At 39.7% G+C, this 18,160-nt stretch overlaps 1 protein-coding gene across 1 annotated transcript; it reads left to right on the forward strand.

Moving 5' to 3' along the window:
- Positions 1-11,490: 11,490 nt before the first annotated feature.
- Positions 11,491-17,700, forward strand: LOC134541321 (uncharacterized). Its single transcript, XM_063384725.1, has 2 exons — positions 11,491-11,583; positions 15,360-17,700. The coding sequence occupies exon 2, from the start codon at positions 15,362-15,364 to the stop codon at positions 15,698-15,700; it is 339 nt and encodes a 112-aa protein (XP_063240795.1). The 5' UTR covers positions 11,491-11,583; positions 15,360-15,361; the 3' UTR covers positions 15,701-17,700.
- The last annotated feature ends 460 nt before the right edge of the window (positions 17,701-18,160 follow it).

Here is an 18,160-nt window from a genome sequence, read left to right on the forward strand (position 1 = left end):
TACTTTCTAAACAATTTTATTTTTACATGAAAGCCTGTACATTAATATACTTTTATAAATAGTTTCTACCATTACTAAGGCATTTATCGTATCGTACAACCAGCTTTTGAATCCCATTCTCATAGAAGTCTGCCGACTTATTGGCAACCACTAAAGCACGTCAGATAATAACGACGGAATCGTACAACGTCTGTTCTCTTATCACTTTTCTCTTACACTTTCTGCACCAAATCTTCAGAAACGACAAAAGGTCACAAACTTCGTTCCTCGTCGTGAATATTCGTGCGGCCATCTTTAAAAGTTCTAACCAATTTCCGTACCATTTCCATCGGTCGTAGTGCCGTTTTCTCCAATCACTTCACTGATCTGACGATGAGTTTCAGTCGCTTTCAGGTCTTCAGCGCGTATTTTCAATCGGCGGAGGGATTTTAAAAACTCACAAACAGTCATATACACGGCAGAATGTTTGCGTAATGGCGTCTGGGGTTGGCCGATAGATGTTGATACACATGCCGACAGCAGCGATGCAGCAGCCGAATTTCGAAACGGCACTTGCTTAGAAAACACTCCTCGTATTTTGATATGAGATATTTGATAACTGGAAGGTAAGTAAAAAAATAAATATACATATTTTTTTTTCAACCGTACGGATGTATATATTCATGAGCGTTCTCGCCGAGTTCGGTTCATCGATATGCAGCGTAACCTACCCATTACTGATGTCAACATCGATCCCCCATCGATACAGAATTCAGGAGGCAGCGATGAAAGTTTTACGTAAAAGATGCACAGATGCCTGTGCGCTCAAACACACATCAGAGGCAAGTGTAGGCTCTCCAGGCTGCGCGGAGTTTATATTTACACCCGACACTCGCCTCGTGTTTCCAAAGCTCCGCCGACGAAAAGCACAGAATGAAAAGGGGGGGGGGGGGCCGGGAAACACAACGCAGGTTATGGGACGGGCCGGTGAAGAAGAAGATGAAAGAGAAATGGGAGAGGAAGGGGGGCCATGCATGAAGACTCGGTGATACAGGCTCCATGGAGGAGGAAAACAAACACCGCACCCACACCACGCCCAGTCATTCTGCTCGGAAGGAAAAGAAATTGCAACCGGAGTTGAGAAATAAAAAAGAAGTTTTTTGAAGGAGGGAAGTTTGCGGAAAGGCGGTGACAATGAAGGGAACAGCCACAACAAAACACGCCATGCGTTCCCTCCCCCCCCCCTTATTTTTTTTAGAGAATGTCTGCGGCTTTCCTGTAGGGCTCGAGAGGAAAAAAAAATTCACCCATGTGAAGAAGAAGTTTGTTGGGTAGGAGACAACTCCAGTTTTTGCTAGGCAGACCGTACACTGTGCTCATGCTAGAGTTCCCAGAAGCAAGCCAATAAATAGGATCGAAGTGTCTGCCTGTGATTTTCAAATTATCGCATATAATATATATTTTTTTGACAAAATTTAGCTGCCTTACAAAATTCTTATTAAAAAAACAATTACGTCTTTGTTCTGTTCGTAATTATTTAACTCGAAAACTGCACACGTTTTGTTTATAAATCCCGGGAATTAATTTTAATTTTTTAGTTTATTGGTTTAAAATGTGTTTATCTTTCACACACTATTACTGTTTTACACTGTATGTCATATGACGTTAAGCTGTCACGAGAAAGAGAGAGAGAGAGAGAGAGAGAGAGAGAGAGAGAGAGAGAGAGAGGTGTGTGTCTACACAATACATGATGTCTACAAAATAATGTCCTAGTTTCAATGGTATATTATAAAAGTTTAATGTAAACTATTTACAACAAATCATACATAAAATTTAAGGTAAACTAACCTAGCTTTTTCTTACATTGAATATGTGCACCTTTAGTTATACGGCCCACATCCAACCTGAAGTCCAATTCTTCCCACACTTTGGTTAACACACGTCCGGAGTAATGGAACCTGTATCTGAACTCTAGAAAATCGTTAGGTAGTGGTGGAACGATCTTTTATAAGCCCTAAATGAGAAAAAAATTGCATGGTGTTTTGTCAGGTGAACGTGGAGGCTAGCGAAAAAGAACTCTGTCGTCTCGACCATTACGTTCAGTCTGTCGGGGACTGCAACATTTAAACTTTAAACGAAACACACATGGAACTGAAATTACAGATTCGCTCTTAGTAAATTGCAGAACACAAAACGGATTCAGTGACCTCCAGGATAGACTCCAATATCCTCTACACACTCGGGCAAATGCCACCTGTTCATTGGCTGCTGACTTGTGAGTCGTCTCGACCGAGTGTCTGTGATTCGACACTTCTTTGAGTGAGGGTCTCTAATTGTCCCCCATTACTCCAGATTAACAGTGAACCAGTGGTAGAAGCAGCGCTAAGGTACAATTATTTGAATTGTAGCATATCACGAAATGAATCCGCGAATTTTGCAGGTCTCTACGGCATTACTCTCAGGAGTCGCTATTCTGCGTACGTGGCGCTGAAAGCGAGAAAAATAAAAGCAGTACTCACGCATGCGCTTATATAAAACGGTTTGAGTTACTCTTAAATTGTGACCTTGAACCAAATCTCTACAACGCTTACAGTTGATACTGTTAAAATTTATTTCTGGGTCATTCTTTTATAGACATACCGTATTTCGAAAAACCACCCCACTCCCCTTTCCATCGCATCAAGTAGAATTGTGGTATTTCTTGATGAAATCTTTCTCACTTGATACTCAAAATAAGATGTAAATATCGGCATCAATCTGATTTGAATAATAATACCCCAATTCCCCTTCAGAACGTTGTTCAAAATAAGAAAATAATTAATTTTCTATACCTGATTTTGAAAAAAAAAAGAAAATACCCAATTAGATTTTGAGAAACCAACTTTATCAACTTGTCCACCACTTGAGCAGAATTTTGGTGCTACTTTGCAAAATTATGCACACTTGACATAATAAATTAGAGGCAAATGACTATCTGCATTTTATTTGGATAAAACATTTTTTTTTATTCTCCCTTCCTAATCCTTGTATCAGAATTTTGGTTCTGTTTGATAAAATGTTTCAATCTTGACTTTAAATGTAAAAGTAAGATTCTTGTTTTCATCAGATTTTGACAAAAATACCCGCATTTATCTGTCAACATTAATTTGGAAATCCACCCTTTAACAAACATAAAAATAAAAGACTCTTAGTAATACTTGATAAAAATTTACACTCCAACACAACAAATACTCTTCGGAAAGTATCTCGTATCGAATTAGGCAATCTTGTGTCATTACTGACTTGTACCGCTTCCAGATCGTTATTAACTTCTCGCAGTTACCCCACTATACATGATGTTCCATAACTGAACGCGAAGCCGAGAACAATTATTGATAGGTCAATTAATCACGGTTTTGAATTTTAAAAAAATTCAAAACGTTTTGTAGTTTTAGAGTTGTAGGCATTAAAAATTTTTTTTATCATCTTACCAAGAAGCAAAGAAATACCATTTAACAGTATCTTTAAAATTTTATGATTAAATAATTTTTTTTGTAGCAAGTCTTCAAAATAATTCCTCCCCTTAAAAGTATAGCATGTTTGATTTTATTTTGAACTGTTATTACCAGCATAGTTATTTACGTTTTAGTGGAAATTTTTTTTTGTCACAGTATCTAACCATTTGGTGCAGAGTGGGGATTTAAAAAACGTCGTAAAAATGCCTTTAAAACTAAGACAATATTCTAATTTATTTTTTAAAATTCATAACCATAATTTACTGGCCTATCAAATGTTTCTATGGTCTTGACGTTTAAGTATGGACAGAGGCGGCCTTTTTTCCGCGAGAAAATCAGAACGCCTATTAGATTATCACGTGGTATGCCTGCACCAGCATTTTCTTCTTTGTGATTGGCGGCCGTCTGCGAGAGAAGTCGTTGCCTTGTTTGACCGAGCCACTCAGGACGCGTTTGCTTCCGCACTGAATTACTGTAACTGTTATTGTAACAATTGGCGTGTACTTGGAAAGTAACTCTTCCAATCACGAAACACAGACGATGCTACAATATGTTTTTTTTACTTTCAGATATTCTCGAAATTCTCTCGTGAAAAAAGCATGCCCCATGGCTATGGGACATTCTGTATAAACGTCTAGTGAACATTGTTAGAAATAGCAGTAAATTTAAGGACTTTCCGACGAAGAATTTGCCTGAAAAAAAAAAACGAAGAGCTCTTAACTAAAAAAAAAAATTGGTTGTCTGTAAAGTCGGTTTACGGACGATAGTTTAACGTGACAACGTCATAACAAAACATTGATGAAATTATTGCATACTTTTATGAATAAAATTAAATAATTTTGATTGAATTATCACTATTTTGTATGGATACAAAGAAGGAGTGAAATGAAATCCACAATTTAATTGATAAATTTACTTTTATTTGCACTCATTAATTCAGATATGTTTATTACTTTAACGAAGAGATCAAATTAACTATAACTTTTATACATGTTTGCTATTTAACTTCTTCCAATCTGCGTTATTCTGTTAAGGATAGGACGATGATAGGAAAAGTAGGAAACGAATGGGAGTGTTTCAATTTTAATGTGCCTCGAAAAAGTCCAATCGATGGTTATTCTAATCGAGTGGAAGAGAGATATATGCGGCGCAAGCGTACAATGAGCGTAATGGGACACAGCGTAACGGGACAATTTTTCGTGCGTGCAGCCGGCGTTCATCGATTTATTAGACGTTTTCACGTCAATAACTGAATCTTCGAAGAAACCACGCAGTATTTCGAATTATGGACTGTGCGTTTCGTTCTTAACAAAGGCAAACACACACGTGCACAAAATAAGAGTGTCCTTGCTGTAGATTTAACCAGTTCTTGAACAATGTTCGCAGGCTTTCACGGCCCATTGTCTGAAGTAGCTTGGCCTCTGGGTTGTATAGCCGCGTCCTCGGCGAACGATTCGCCGTAGTTTCGGTCGACATTGCAGTCGCCATAATCTACCTACTGAGTAGGTAACTGCTCCCTGATGATGGCGACTGCATTGTCGACCGAAACGTCGGGCGAATCATTCGCCAAGGACGCGGCTACAACCCAGAAGCCGAGCCACTTCGGTTCCTGGATGATTTGCTAATGCACCAAGGACATGCTTTTGGTGATTGATTCATGTCCAAAAGCAAGTCAACTCAAGTGTCCGCAGATTTAGATCCCTGGACGTTGTTCGTAATTCGGAGGTTTGAAAAATTTTCTCGACAGTTTTGTTCCGCGTCTCCCCAGCCCGTGCAGGCTCCTCCCACACTAGACCCTGGATCCAGGCATCCTGGAGGATTCCAGGGTTTCCAGGGATTCCAGGGGGACCGCCTTCTTCCCCATCCTCTCCCCCAGTTGATCGCCCCCCGCCGGCCCTGTGAATTATTGAGCAGCTGTGTTGAGGGTGGCAAACTGCCGGCGCCCGGGCTGTAAAGTAATTACTTCAGCAACCTCCTTCCCCTCTCCTTACCCACGCGAGCAACCTTACCACCCCTTGCCCCTACGCCCCTAATGTTGGTTTATGGGATGCGCAGCAGAACACTGCAGGCCAAGATCACTGTGTGCTGAGAACCACGGGTTAACTGGTGGATTCACTGGGCAGGAAAGTACACTTGAAGCATTCTTCGCATTGAATCACCTGGGCTGTGTCCGAATACCTAGGGATGCGTCCATTAAGTTCGCGTCCCTGCGTCCCTAAAACAAATGCACCCACAATTTGAAAGGATACCTACATTTTTAAAAGTATGAAACGATATCCGAATATTTATACAGCTAGCACTTCACTACCTGTTGGTTTGTCGTTTTACTCATGTGGATCGGCCTTTTATGTTCATGACTTCTAAAGGTGGGCAAGTAAAACGTAAATGAACATTCAAATTTCTAAACAATTTCGGATGATTTAAATTATTGTTGGAAATTGAAATATGGAAGAAAATTTGAATTAGGCCGCTATTCGGATACAGCTCTGATGACCAAGGGCCAGTTGTAAACAATGAATAAATTAGGGTGGGTTCAAAGCCAATAAACAAGGAGACAGCCGATAAAGTGTGGGTGGAGAAAGTTGTGGCAGAATAAAAAAAAATTTGGTTGGCTGTAAAGTCGGTTTACGGACGATAGTAATACGTGACAACGTCATAACAAAACATTGATGAAATGATTGCATACTTTATGAATAAAATTGAATCATTTTTATTTTAATAATAAAAGAATAAATACTTGAAATTATACTAGTAATCAGATTTTTTAAAATGCAAGAATAATTAACCTTTATTGCCGAAATTGTTGTTGTCATAAGCAATGAAAACCACATTAACTTTTCACTTCACTTTATAAACAGTCGAGTGGAAGAGAGATAGATGCGGCGCAAGCGTACAATGAGCGTAACGGGACACAGCGAAACGAACAATGTGCGTAACAGGACACTTTTTCGTGCGTGCAGCCCTGTTCTGCATTTTATTATTTTTAATTTTTGACGTGACAACGTCTAATAAATCGATGAACGCCGTCCAATCAGAGGGCTTCAAGGCGCAAAACGTAGGTTATTTTTAAATTTTATTATTTATTAATAATATTTTTTTATCAATTGTTTGATTTGAATGACCTCGTCGGGATCGTACAGAGACTCTGAACTCAATGATGCGTTTAACGAAAATTTTAAAAATTATTTCTAATAAATACAAAATTGAGGATAAACAAGCCAAATGAGGAAGTATGGGAAAATAAGATACAAGACGGTTGAAGGTTCTAGAATCAAATATGGTTGTCCTTGGGAATTTTCCAAAACTCAAGATGGCGTTCAATATATAATTTTTTTTTTAACTAAAGTAAAATTGTAAATGAAATTTCACTCGATGTACAGTAGCAGAAGCATATCTGGAAGCCTGAATGACGTCACGCCCTGGTCAGGTAGACCATGAGAGGAGGTAGGCCATGTGACAGTGCTCGTGTTAAGCTCAGAAAATATAAACTTTTATTATCTAGGTTTCTGTACAGAATTCACACAGGTTGGGTTGTCGTATTTTGTTTATTTTTATCGTCATTCGAATTCGCAAACATGATGTGCGTTTTCATATTGTGATTATTTTTATATTAAACGTAGTTTAACTGTAATCGGTCCGGACTTGAATACACGTGTAAGTCTTTTAATTCTTGTAACTGGAGTTCATTTCGACCAGTGAATACGTGTGTTAAGAAACAATTTCGAGTGCGTGGCTAAATGAATTAACTTTGTGGGAAATTTTATATAATTATGCCGCCGATATTATCGATGGTGATAGGAAAACTTTTGTATTCGCTGAACCGAAGAATAATTTATAATGTAATGTCATTCATGGGGAACCATTGGTTCCAGGGGAAGAAGCATAGTTGAGGGTAGCTACAGCGACTGGCGAGTCTTGTGACGCAATGCAGAAAATAAAAGCGGAAGCAAAAATACTGAGCATTGCAGAAGGATGTTCTTTCGTTACACACCTGACAAGAAGAGACAGAAGACATGTAAATAGGATATAGAGGATTAATACCAAGCAGTACTTTGTAGAATTGTATATAATTTTTTTGTAACAGACATAATGTTTCCCGACAGTGAAAAATAATAAAAATGCAACACGATACTGGTTTTACAAGGCTGCAAAGTAACTTTACGGGAAAAAAAAATTTGTTCTCGGAGGTGGAAAACTAAGTCACAACGTCTAATTTTGATTGAAAAGTCTGACATACAACAGAAGCGAATCGTGTATTTGAGAAATATACGACGTTTCAGAAACTAAAATCGTAACATCGTGTACATGGACGAGTCGTATGTTTTTTCGTCCATTGTTCAACAGAAATCCTGGATTGATGACTCGACCCACGGTCTGTTGACACCTGCATCAAAAGGTAATGATAATAGTTCATGCTGGTAGTGATTTTTTTTTACCTAATGCCTAAGTGATGTGGATATCTCAGCAAACTGCAATAGACTACCATCACAACACGTACCAACAAATCTATGGAAAGAGGGTAAAAGAAAAAAAAACTTATATCCATTCTTCCTGCCAATGTTGTTTAAGACAACACGCCGTTACATGTTAAACCAAATATTGCAATAAGGGCTATATGGGAAACTGTTAAGAGACACGGGAAACAAGTGATGCCAGCGAAGCTGGCGGTGTGGAATGTACCTACGTTCTAAGTGCGTTAAAACTGGTTCACAGTGGTGGCTTTTAGCGTCTGATGTTCCCTGACTCCTTTGTCGCAACACCACTAATGTAAATATGTGACGTGTCCCAAGCATCTAGATATCCTGTGCCTGCTATATATATCATCACAATCACAAGTGATCCACCAACGGATGTGACTTTATAATCGACCGATCAGGATTATGAAAAAAAAAAAAAATACTTGATTATATGCAGGTTAAGTTCAGTGTAGCGTGGAGAGAAATGAAAACGCGAAATAGAAGCGGCTTTGTCAATTAAGTAACAGTATATTTTGGTTTATGTATAGAGTGAGCCTACCTCTTTAGCGCAGTTGGATGCAAAACAGCTTACCTTTCACTGTGTTGCGTGTTCGAGGCCCGGGTAAGGCAATGGCGTGGATTTTTATTCCTATGAAAACAATAATCAAAAGAAAGAAAGAGAGATAAATGCGGCGCAAGCGTACAATGAGCGTAACGGGACACATCGTAGTGGGACAATGTGCGTTACGGGACACTTTTTCTTGCGTGCAGCCGGCGTTCATCGATTTATTAGACGTTGTCACGTCAAAAACAAAAGTTGTAACCCCCAAATTATTCCATTGTTATAATTGGTGACCTTAACACGTCACGTAGGTATGTATGTTAAAAAATAAAGTTGTAACCCCCAAATTATTTCATTGAAATGATTGGTGACCTTAACACGTCACGTATGTATGTGAAAAATAAAGCTGTAACCCATAAACTATTTCAATGACAGTGCGATGGTCGCAGAATTTTTTTCCCCACTAAAACATAATCCAGACGCTAAGTGTTCAATCATAAATGAATTATTAATTATTTAGAATAAAACTGTAGCTCAGTTCCATCTTCAATATCGTATACCAGCCTTGGAAAGCACTTCAGACCATAAGTCGAACAGGTCCTATATGTGACGAACCTGCAGCCGAAGTTTGAGCGTGAAATTCAGACCCACCCTGTATAACCGGGCCCCCAGCTCAGCTGAGGCGCGAGCTCACCTGCCGCCATCTTGGACCTCGAAATATGACACCTCGACTGAAATATGATTCCCAAGGGAAATTCGATTCATATTTTTACCTTAATATTAAAAAAAAAAAGAAATACTGGACACCATCTTGAATCCAAGAAAGTGCCAGTGAAAACATATTTGATATTTAACCTTCAGCCATCTTGGTTCCCCCCCCCCTTCAATTCGTTTACATTGCACTTATTCATCCACCATTTTTTAATTACTAAAAAAAAAGGTAATTTTAAAAATAATTCATTAAATGCGTCAACGAGTTAAACGTCTCGGTTCGATCCTTACGAGCTCATTTAAATATAAAAAAAAATTATAAAACAAATATTAAAAATTAATTAAATTAAAAAATAACTTACATCATGAGCCTTGAAGCGTTCGGTTCGAACACTAATTGGTGTAAACTAGCAGAATGACCCCTTCTAATTCTACAGTTTTGATTAGGTACTTCCTATCAGATCTTTCTCCACCCACCCCTCATACGCCCTTCATTGGTTTATTGGCTTTGAACTACCCACAAACACACACACACATATATTATTTGTTTATGCCACCTTAATTCCGGTTGGCCATTCCCATCTTACTTTATCACCATCCGCCATCGTTAAACCTCACCTTTATTGTTCGCTTGCTGGCGGTTCACATTCCTTCCCCTCTTACTAAAGCCCCTTGGAACAGTTTGCAGCTGTTTACCGGCTCGGTTGTGCTGTTTACAAGGAGGCGTAAAGTGCCAAGACCGAGATCAATATCTACTCGTAGCAGCCATTTGCAATTCGGGAACGCGTACGATCGATAGCTTAAAAGACCACAATAGAAAAGGAAGGGGGGGGGGGGTGTCCATCGGCCACATGTCTACGCCGCCGTGCCAACTGCCCACCATCTAGCGACAGTTGCTTAACTAGCAACTCAAGGGCGCCTGTTGCTGCGGCGATGCTGAAACGCTACACTGTTAGAAAATACAGCAACTGTATGGACTTTTCAACGATGAATTTAACTCAAATAAACGAATTTGAAACAACTGAAAATCTCGTAGGAACTGCGCCGTAGTTCGACTTCTAAGTTGTAAGTTTCGTCCCAAAAAAATAATAAATAAAAACACTCACATGGACAACACTCACATGTAACTCAAAAAACAGTTTTCGTATATTTATCACGCTCGGCATTATTTTAAGGAATTCTGCGTTAAATTCCGTGTCCAGAGTTTCGTAATATAAGTGTATTTGCCACATGAGAACACATAAACTTTCTCCGTTACGGATGTTATGTGTTACAAATATCTGGCGAGTACTGGAAGACCCGTAGATGCACACAAGTGTAAATAATTATAATCCCTTGCGTGACCATTTACAGATTTAAAAAAAAATAGTGCGTGGAGTCCCTCCGCGTGGAAGAAGTGAAACTTCGTAATGTGGAAATGAAAATAGTAAGGGGTATAAATTGATTTTTAGAGAAATCATATTGTTTCTTTAAGACAAACTTTATTAACATTGCTTACAATGCATAGCAAGAATACCACGCGCATGTGCTTGGGATCTACCGACTCACTCTCTTTCTCTCTCCTACTTTCTACCTTTGTGTATCTTTCTTTCTCTCTCCCTCTTGCGTTGGAATATTGGACGCTACTCGTTGCTAACGCTCGCGCTGGCCTGTAACAGGTATACTACGCGCATGCGTTCGAGTGCCACGCATTCACTCTCGCTCTGTCTCTTTCATACCCCCTCCATGGTAGCGTTAAACGTTTAACGCAACCTTGTTGGAAGTCTCATTAGAAGTTTCACATCAAAAAGTTGGGTTAGTATCCGCTGAGACAACAAGTGTAAGACAGCTACTCTAAACATTTTACCGAAAAAATACCTTTAATGATATAAATCATAAATGAATGAAATAAACATCTAGGCTTGTGAGATGCTGCCTTACATTTTTGAGTGGCTTAGCAACTATCTTATCTCGTAAACTGTTTATGTTTGACCATCCTGACCACTGTTTGCTTTGATTTCGGGTGCTGGTCAAATACTGAGCAGTCCGTAGCTGAAGCACAACGCCGGTCATTCGTTGCGTGTGTTCGGTTCAGAACGAGCGATCCAGACAAGTCACATAAGCGGTGCGATAAAAACAAACACTCGTGAATGTGGTCGATAAAACAATATCACTTGTTATCTACGGTGAATGATTTAAAGTGCGATTATCTATTTTTATTTTTTACATTTTTGTAGTTTGCAGGTTAGTTTCGTGAGGTGCTGGAGCAGAGAATTAAAAAAAAAAAAGAATCCAAGAGCACAAAAAAATACTATAATTTGTTTACGCTTCGTGTTCAAAGGCCTTCAGAAAAGCAGACGCACGATATATTCACAGGGACTGGAGAACAAACCAACATTTGGTAAGGAATCATTCATGTATGTAGTTTGTTTTCTTGGTGGAGTCAAAGACTTCTTCTTGACTATTGGTTTGAGGCCAGTTGTTCATTGTTTTAGCACGCCTTGTTGTAGATCTGCAAAAGTGGTTTAAGGAACTGAAACTTCTTTAGGGCGATGACAGTAAAATTTCAAGGTCGAATATTAATGCAACTTTTTCGTGAAACATTTCTGTGAAACTTTCATACACGCGTTATTAAGGAATGCATTTTGTAAACTTGAATAAACTTACATTAAAAAAATACCTATAATCTATTAGCCAGGGAAATTTTGTAGGAACAAACATGGCGTCAAATCTATTCAACATTTAGTTGGTTCTCTAGAGCATTACGAACGCAACGCTATTTTTTTTAAAGAATTTTTAAACTAAAAGTTGCAGTCCAATATATAAATTTAAAAAAAATTAACCTGAAACTTTTTAAAATATATTATTGCACTAATTTTATAAATGATTATTTGTTTTTGCTTAAAAGACAGATATCAGTCTGTAAATACTTCCTACAAACAAACCTTAACCTTATTGAGCTAATTCATTATTTAAGATTTAAATCATCACGAACTTCTTTTATAGGGTATATGCAGGCTAACAATTTGTTATGTCTGTGTAGTATGATGAACGCTGTCATATCTCGACATTTAAAATTTAAATAATGGTTATCAAAATTGTTGTGCGTATTTTTAAGTTGTCATTATTTATTTTATGGCTATAAATTATAACATAAAGTATTAAACTATAGTTTTACTATTATTAAGTTTAGTTTGGCAGATCAATATGTTTATTATATCCTCCGATGTTCACGAAAGTTAATATATACGGATGAATCACGCAGGTAAGCCATTTTGTTTTAGAGATTTATGATATTTACATAGACGGCAGCGCTGTGTTTGCAATTTTCCGAGCCAATCGACTCCCGTTCCATTCACGAATTTACTCCAACCAAACGTCGCATACCTGATAGCTAAGATGTTTTTCACGTAAAAAAAAAAGGGGGGGGGGGAGGCCACAAAAGTAATTATTTTTCATGGCTGTATTTAACAAGGTTATTATTTAAATGGCGTTTCCTGGAGGAAATGAATTTTCTACTAGGAATCTTCCCTGTTGCAAACTTCGTGCCGCCGACTACAATGGCATGCTATGTCCTCCCCTGAAGGCATGCTATGTCCTCCCCTGAAGGCATGCTATGTCCTCCCGTGAAACTAGATCTTGGGCGCTACGGCCCAGTAGTCCAGTCATCTTAATAAGTTCACCTCGGAATTTAAGATACCCAGCTATAAATAAATAATAAGAAATGAAAATTTTAATAATTATGCATTTATCAATAATTAATAAACTTAGTATGGCGTGTTTTTGATCGGGACTACCGGTTGACCTTAAATGATGCTCTAACCGCGCGCTCTCCACCTTCTATCTAGAAAACGATTCAACGTACAAGAATTTTTTTGAAACAAAAGTTCTAGGAAATTTAATTCTATACAGTATTTATAATAAATTCAAATAGCGAAAAACCCATAGACGAGATATTCGCAAAAAAAAAGTACAAAAGAAGCGATTTTTGTGACCTTTGAAATTAGATTTTAATAGTCGCGTACACCCTACCATATGTAGGTTTTTGAGACAACTTTTAGGATGTCAAAATACAAGTTTATACGAGTTTATAGCTGGGTATGTCAAATTCAGGGATACTTACCTAATTTCGACTAAGAGGACTGGACTACAGGCGCTACGGCGGAACGGGCGCGAAGTGTAAGATGAATGTCGGACAAAGAGATCTGCTTCCTTATATATTACCGGTCCCAACCCACTCTACGCGGCCTTCATAGCTCGGTAACACGCAATACTTCAGACGGTAACTTAAAAATCATTTTACGCCGTCATTTTTTACGTTTTACACGAAATCCCAACCAAATCGCTTTATTTCGTACAACCTGTGCCTGGGCTGTGAAAGTAAAACAAAAGGTTTTATTGCAAACAGGAAATATTTAAATAGCAATAGCAGCAAAATTACAGGAATTCTGGTACATGGCACAAGCTTCACACAAGGGGAGACGTTTCAGGATTGGTCACACATAAAATATTTGTGACGAAATTAAATATCCCGCCAAGTATGAAGTACGTAGTGTAATACTCTTTTTTTAATGCGAAAAAGAGTCCGTCCTATCGAAAACCACAGACAGATAACCGAGATTTTTGGTATTGTGATGAATGAAGCTTAGGTTTCAAGAATGGCGCAACATGTTTAATGGAGGGCGAACCAAAAATTAATGATGAAGGACGCACGGGCCGACATTCAGTCGTGACTGACGAAGTAAATCAAGGATTAAGGAAATAATTCAACAGGATAGAAGTTTCACTATTTAGATGGAAGTGACAACGAACTGAAAGAGGGCGTTAATGACTGGTTCAAAAACTCGGCAGTAACCAAGAAATGTGTATAAGGCAAAGAAAGGCTGGTTATACGCTGTGACAAAGGTTTGAATTTTATTTTTGGTTTTGGTGCCTATACGACCTCGACCTTCAACTTTGACCTTTCGATACGATACCATGACGGAAATATGATATCCCATTCCATTTCCACACACACAAAAAAAAGTATTTTATTTAAAAATAATAAAAAATATCAAATTTAAAAAATGGATAAAAAATAATTCAAAGTGGTGTCTCCACCCCTCTCCCTTTCTCTCTATAACTCGCCAACACTCACCTAACCCCTTTTGTCAAGTATTGATTATGTTCTTAAGATCGGGAGAGTGTGTCTTGGTTAGTGATTGGAGGGACTGTCCATCTCTCCTCTCCGCGTCCATGTTTTTACTGGATTCCACAGCCAGGCAGCGCTAGCAGCGCTGACGTCACAGTATATATATATATACATATTTATATTTAATAAAGTGTTTGAACCACGAGAAATGATCTCTTGGTCATGAGGCATGCATGCTCTCAACAAGACCACCAGTACATTTGAGGATGAGATGGTAAAATAGGGCGTACATGGTGCGTGTGGGTCAACGATGAACGTCTCAGCTATTGTCTTGAAGAGAGTATGTAAGAAGTCACAATAGTAAATACCTCTCAAGACATACATAATACATTAAGAAGACGGCCATCTTGGTACTTCAGAAAATTAGAAAAAAAGTTCTATTTTTACGCGACAGTGCTGCTACCTCAAGTATATTTTTGTCGTAAAAAATTGCATCGATGGTTGCGGAACATCCGCTGGAATGCGTTGAAACTAGTTAATAGCCTGAAGTAGCTTGACTTATGGGTTGTAGCCATGTCCTTGGCAAATCATTCACCGACGTTTAGGTCAACATTGCAGTCCCCATCATCAGGAAGCAGTTACCTACTCAATAGATAACTGCTTTCTGATGATGGCGACCTACTCAGTAGGTAACTGCTTCCTGATGATTGCGACTGATGATGTCGACCGAAACGTCGGTGAATTATCCGCCACGGACACGACTACAACCCAGAAGCCAAGCTACTTCAGACAACGGCCGTGAAAAGCCTGCGAACATCATTAGTTCATAGCCTCGCGCAGGGCACCGTTCATTTAAAACGGTTGGCGAAATGTTTCCTTCACCAGGATTCTTGTTGCGACGTGTTCTGAAATACGGCCTAGTGTTGGGTCACGGTTGTGTCCCAACACGGCAGAGCTGATTCGCCACCCTCACCCGAACGTCATGCAAGTAGCGGGATGCGAGACCTCTACCAACTGCAGGGTGTGTGGTCTGTGGATCGTTTCAGGCATGCCGTACGTGCCGCGGCGCTACGTGCTGGCCGCCGTCTTGGTGGTCGGCGAGCTGCTGAGCACCGTGTCGCTGGGCTGCCTCTCGCTGGCCGTCGTCGCGATGGTCAGGCCCCAGAACAGCTCCTCGTCGGCGCAGGCCCACCGATCGGGCGACGTCTGCAACCTCACCGCCGGCAACTCCAGCTCCTCCGGCGCCGGCAACAAGGTGCTCGCTGTCCGGGGTCTCTCAGCCAGCGGCGGTCCTAGAACCCGCTGTACCCTGGCCACTTGCGTTCCATCCACAGCGGAGGTTCTGGGGCCGCGGTGTGCTGGGTCTGACAGCCAGCGGCGGCCCTAGAACCTGCAGTACTCTGGTCACTTGCATTCCATCCACGTCGAAGGTTCTGGGGCCACAGTGTACTGGGTCTGACAGCCAGCGGCGGCCCTAGAACCTGCAGTACTCTGGTCACTTGCGTTCCATCCGCAGCAGAGGATCTAGGGCCGCGGTGTACTGGGTCCGACAGCCAGCGGCGGACTTAGAACCCGCAGTACCCTGGCCACTTGCGTTCCATCCACAGCGGAGGATCTGGGGCCACGGTGTACTGGGTCTGACAGCTAGCGGCGGTCCTAGAACCTGCAGTACTCTGGTCACTTGCGTTCCATCCACGTCGGAGGATCTGGGGCCACAGTGTACTGGGTCTGACAGCCAGCGGCGGACCTAGAACCCGCAGTACTCTGGCCACTTGCGTTCCATCCACAGCGGAGGATCTGGGGCCACAGTGTACTGGGTCTGACAGCCAGCGGCGGCCCTAGAACCCGCAGTACTCTGGTCACTTGCGTTCCATCCACAGCGGAGGATCTGGGACCACGGTGTACTGGGTCCGACAGCCAGCGGCGGACTTAGAACCCGCAGTACCCTGGCCACTTGCGTTCCATCCACGTCGGAGGATCTGGGGCCACAGTGTACTGGGTCTGACAGCCAGCGGCGGACCTAGAACCCGCAGTACTCTGGCCACTTGCGTTCCATCCACAGCGGAGGATCTGGGACCACGGTGTACTGGGTCTGACACATGGAGCTAATATACAGTAATACATCTGGAGAGGACAAGGGAAGGCCAGCAAAGGATGCGAGGTGAAGCCGGGTATCGGCGTTTGTTCCCTGCTTCCTACGCTGGAAGAAAACGAAAACGAGCCAAACTTGTCTCGCGCGGCGGAAAAATCCTCCAAACTAAACTCGCAACAGCTCCGAAACTATCAAAACAATCAAACTGAAAATTTTACTGGATTATCTGTAAACATTCTTCCCCACACCGCTTTAATATTTTTTTCGAAACATGAATACTTTCATTTTTAAAAATTAAATACCTATTTACTGCCAAATTTTTTTTGTGAATACGCAGAGTAAATTTCAACATCGAGGAAAAATTTTTGTTTGCAACTATAGGTGGGGGACACCTGCGAATGAAATTAGGAAGAAGCTTCAAATTTTATTTATATACCACTCTAGACGCATTCAACCCAATACTTTTATTTTTACAGAGAGTTGAAGTGGGAATAATGTTTCAGTGGGTAACACTACCGACATATGTCTTCGTAACGCACTTCTTTTTGTTATTATACTTCTCAAATTTTATAATTTCATACACAACGTTTATAAAAAACGAATTCTTACTTACTTCATTTAATCTATTACAAATGTCTTGTAATATACGTGTATTAGTAGAAGTTAGAAGTCTTTTCAATATCATGTTCATGTTCCAGTCTACTTACTCAACCAAAGTAACGTGCAAACCTTAGCTTAACACTGGTAGAGAATTGTTTGTAATAACTGTAATGCTATGCATATACTGACAATGTAAGAAACTTTCAATTTTATTAATTGTTTGCATAAGAATTAATAATTTTAAAAAATCATAGAATAGGCCTTTATAGACTGAAAACCTTTCATGTAGTTTCAAGTAGCGTACATAAAAGTTTTTAAATATATATAATTACCAAATATTGTTGAATATATTTAACATTTTTATACATGTTACAACACACATATAATAACAAGCCTATATAGGATATAAAAAGACAGACGCCAAATTTTAGCATTTTGTATTTCTTTTCTCTGTGTGAATAAAATAACAGTTCTTAACGTAGTTGCTAATACATACTGTACTATATTTCTAAAAAAAAAATACGAAAACCCCTGACATCGTCACCATAACAATGATAAATTTGCAAAATAATTAAGGCACGTCTTTTAATGCTACGAAGCACACTCTTAAGAGAAATGTTTTAAACTTATGTTGGGATTTATCTAATATCTTAAAAGCATTGTGAAACCGTTCCTTTGAGGGAAACCTTAATATACCGAACACCATATCATCCTTTAATCGAGTTAGATTTTCGCTTCTTAAGACCCATTTGTCTTCAAAATGCACTGTACAAAATGCATGGTTCGGAGACGCAGTCCAATTTTTCCTCTTTGTCGCTTTTTCCCAGATCTGTCGTTGATCGTCACGTTTTGGAAATCTATGAAAAAAGTAAAGAATTATACAACTGAAACTACTTCTCTTTGTTAAATAGTTTTCTTAGGTTTTTCGAAAAGTTCGAAGATTAGTTACTTCTGTTTAAAACATTTGCCACTTTTTTCTGATGCTTCAAAAGTTTTGGGAATTAATTTAGTTAACAAATGAAAAAAAAAATCTTTAATGCATGTGAAAACAACGCCATCCGGCTTGGAATTCCATCGATTTGTACAGCCATATGCCATATGTAGCCGCACACCAGCGCCACTAAAACCTCAAGGACAAGTGGGCTGGGGCTGCGT

This window comes from Bacillus rossius, chromosome 18, assembly GCF_032445375.1.
Source record: "Bacillus rossius redtenbacheri isolate Brsri chromosome 18, Brsri_v3, whole genome shotgun sequence".
NCBI classification, from domain to species: Eukaryota; Metazoa; Arthropoda; class Insecta; order Phasmatodea; family Bacillidae; genus Bacillus; species Bacillus rossius.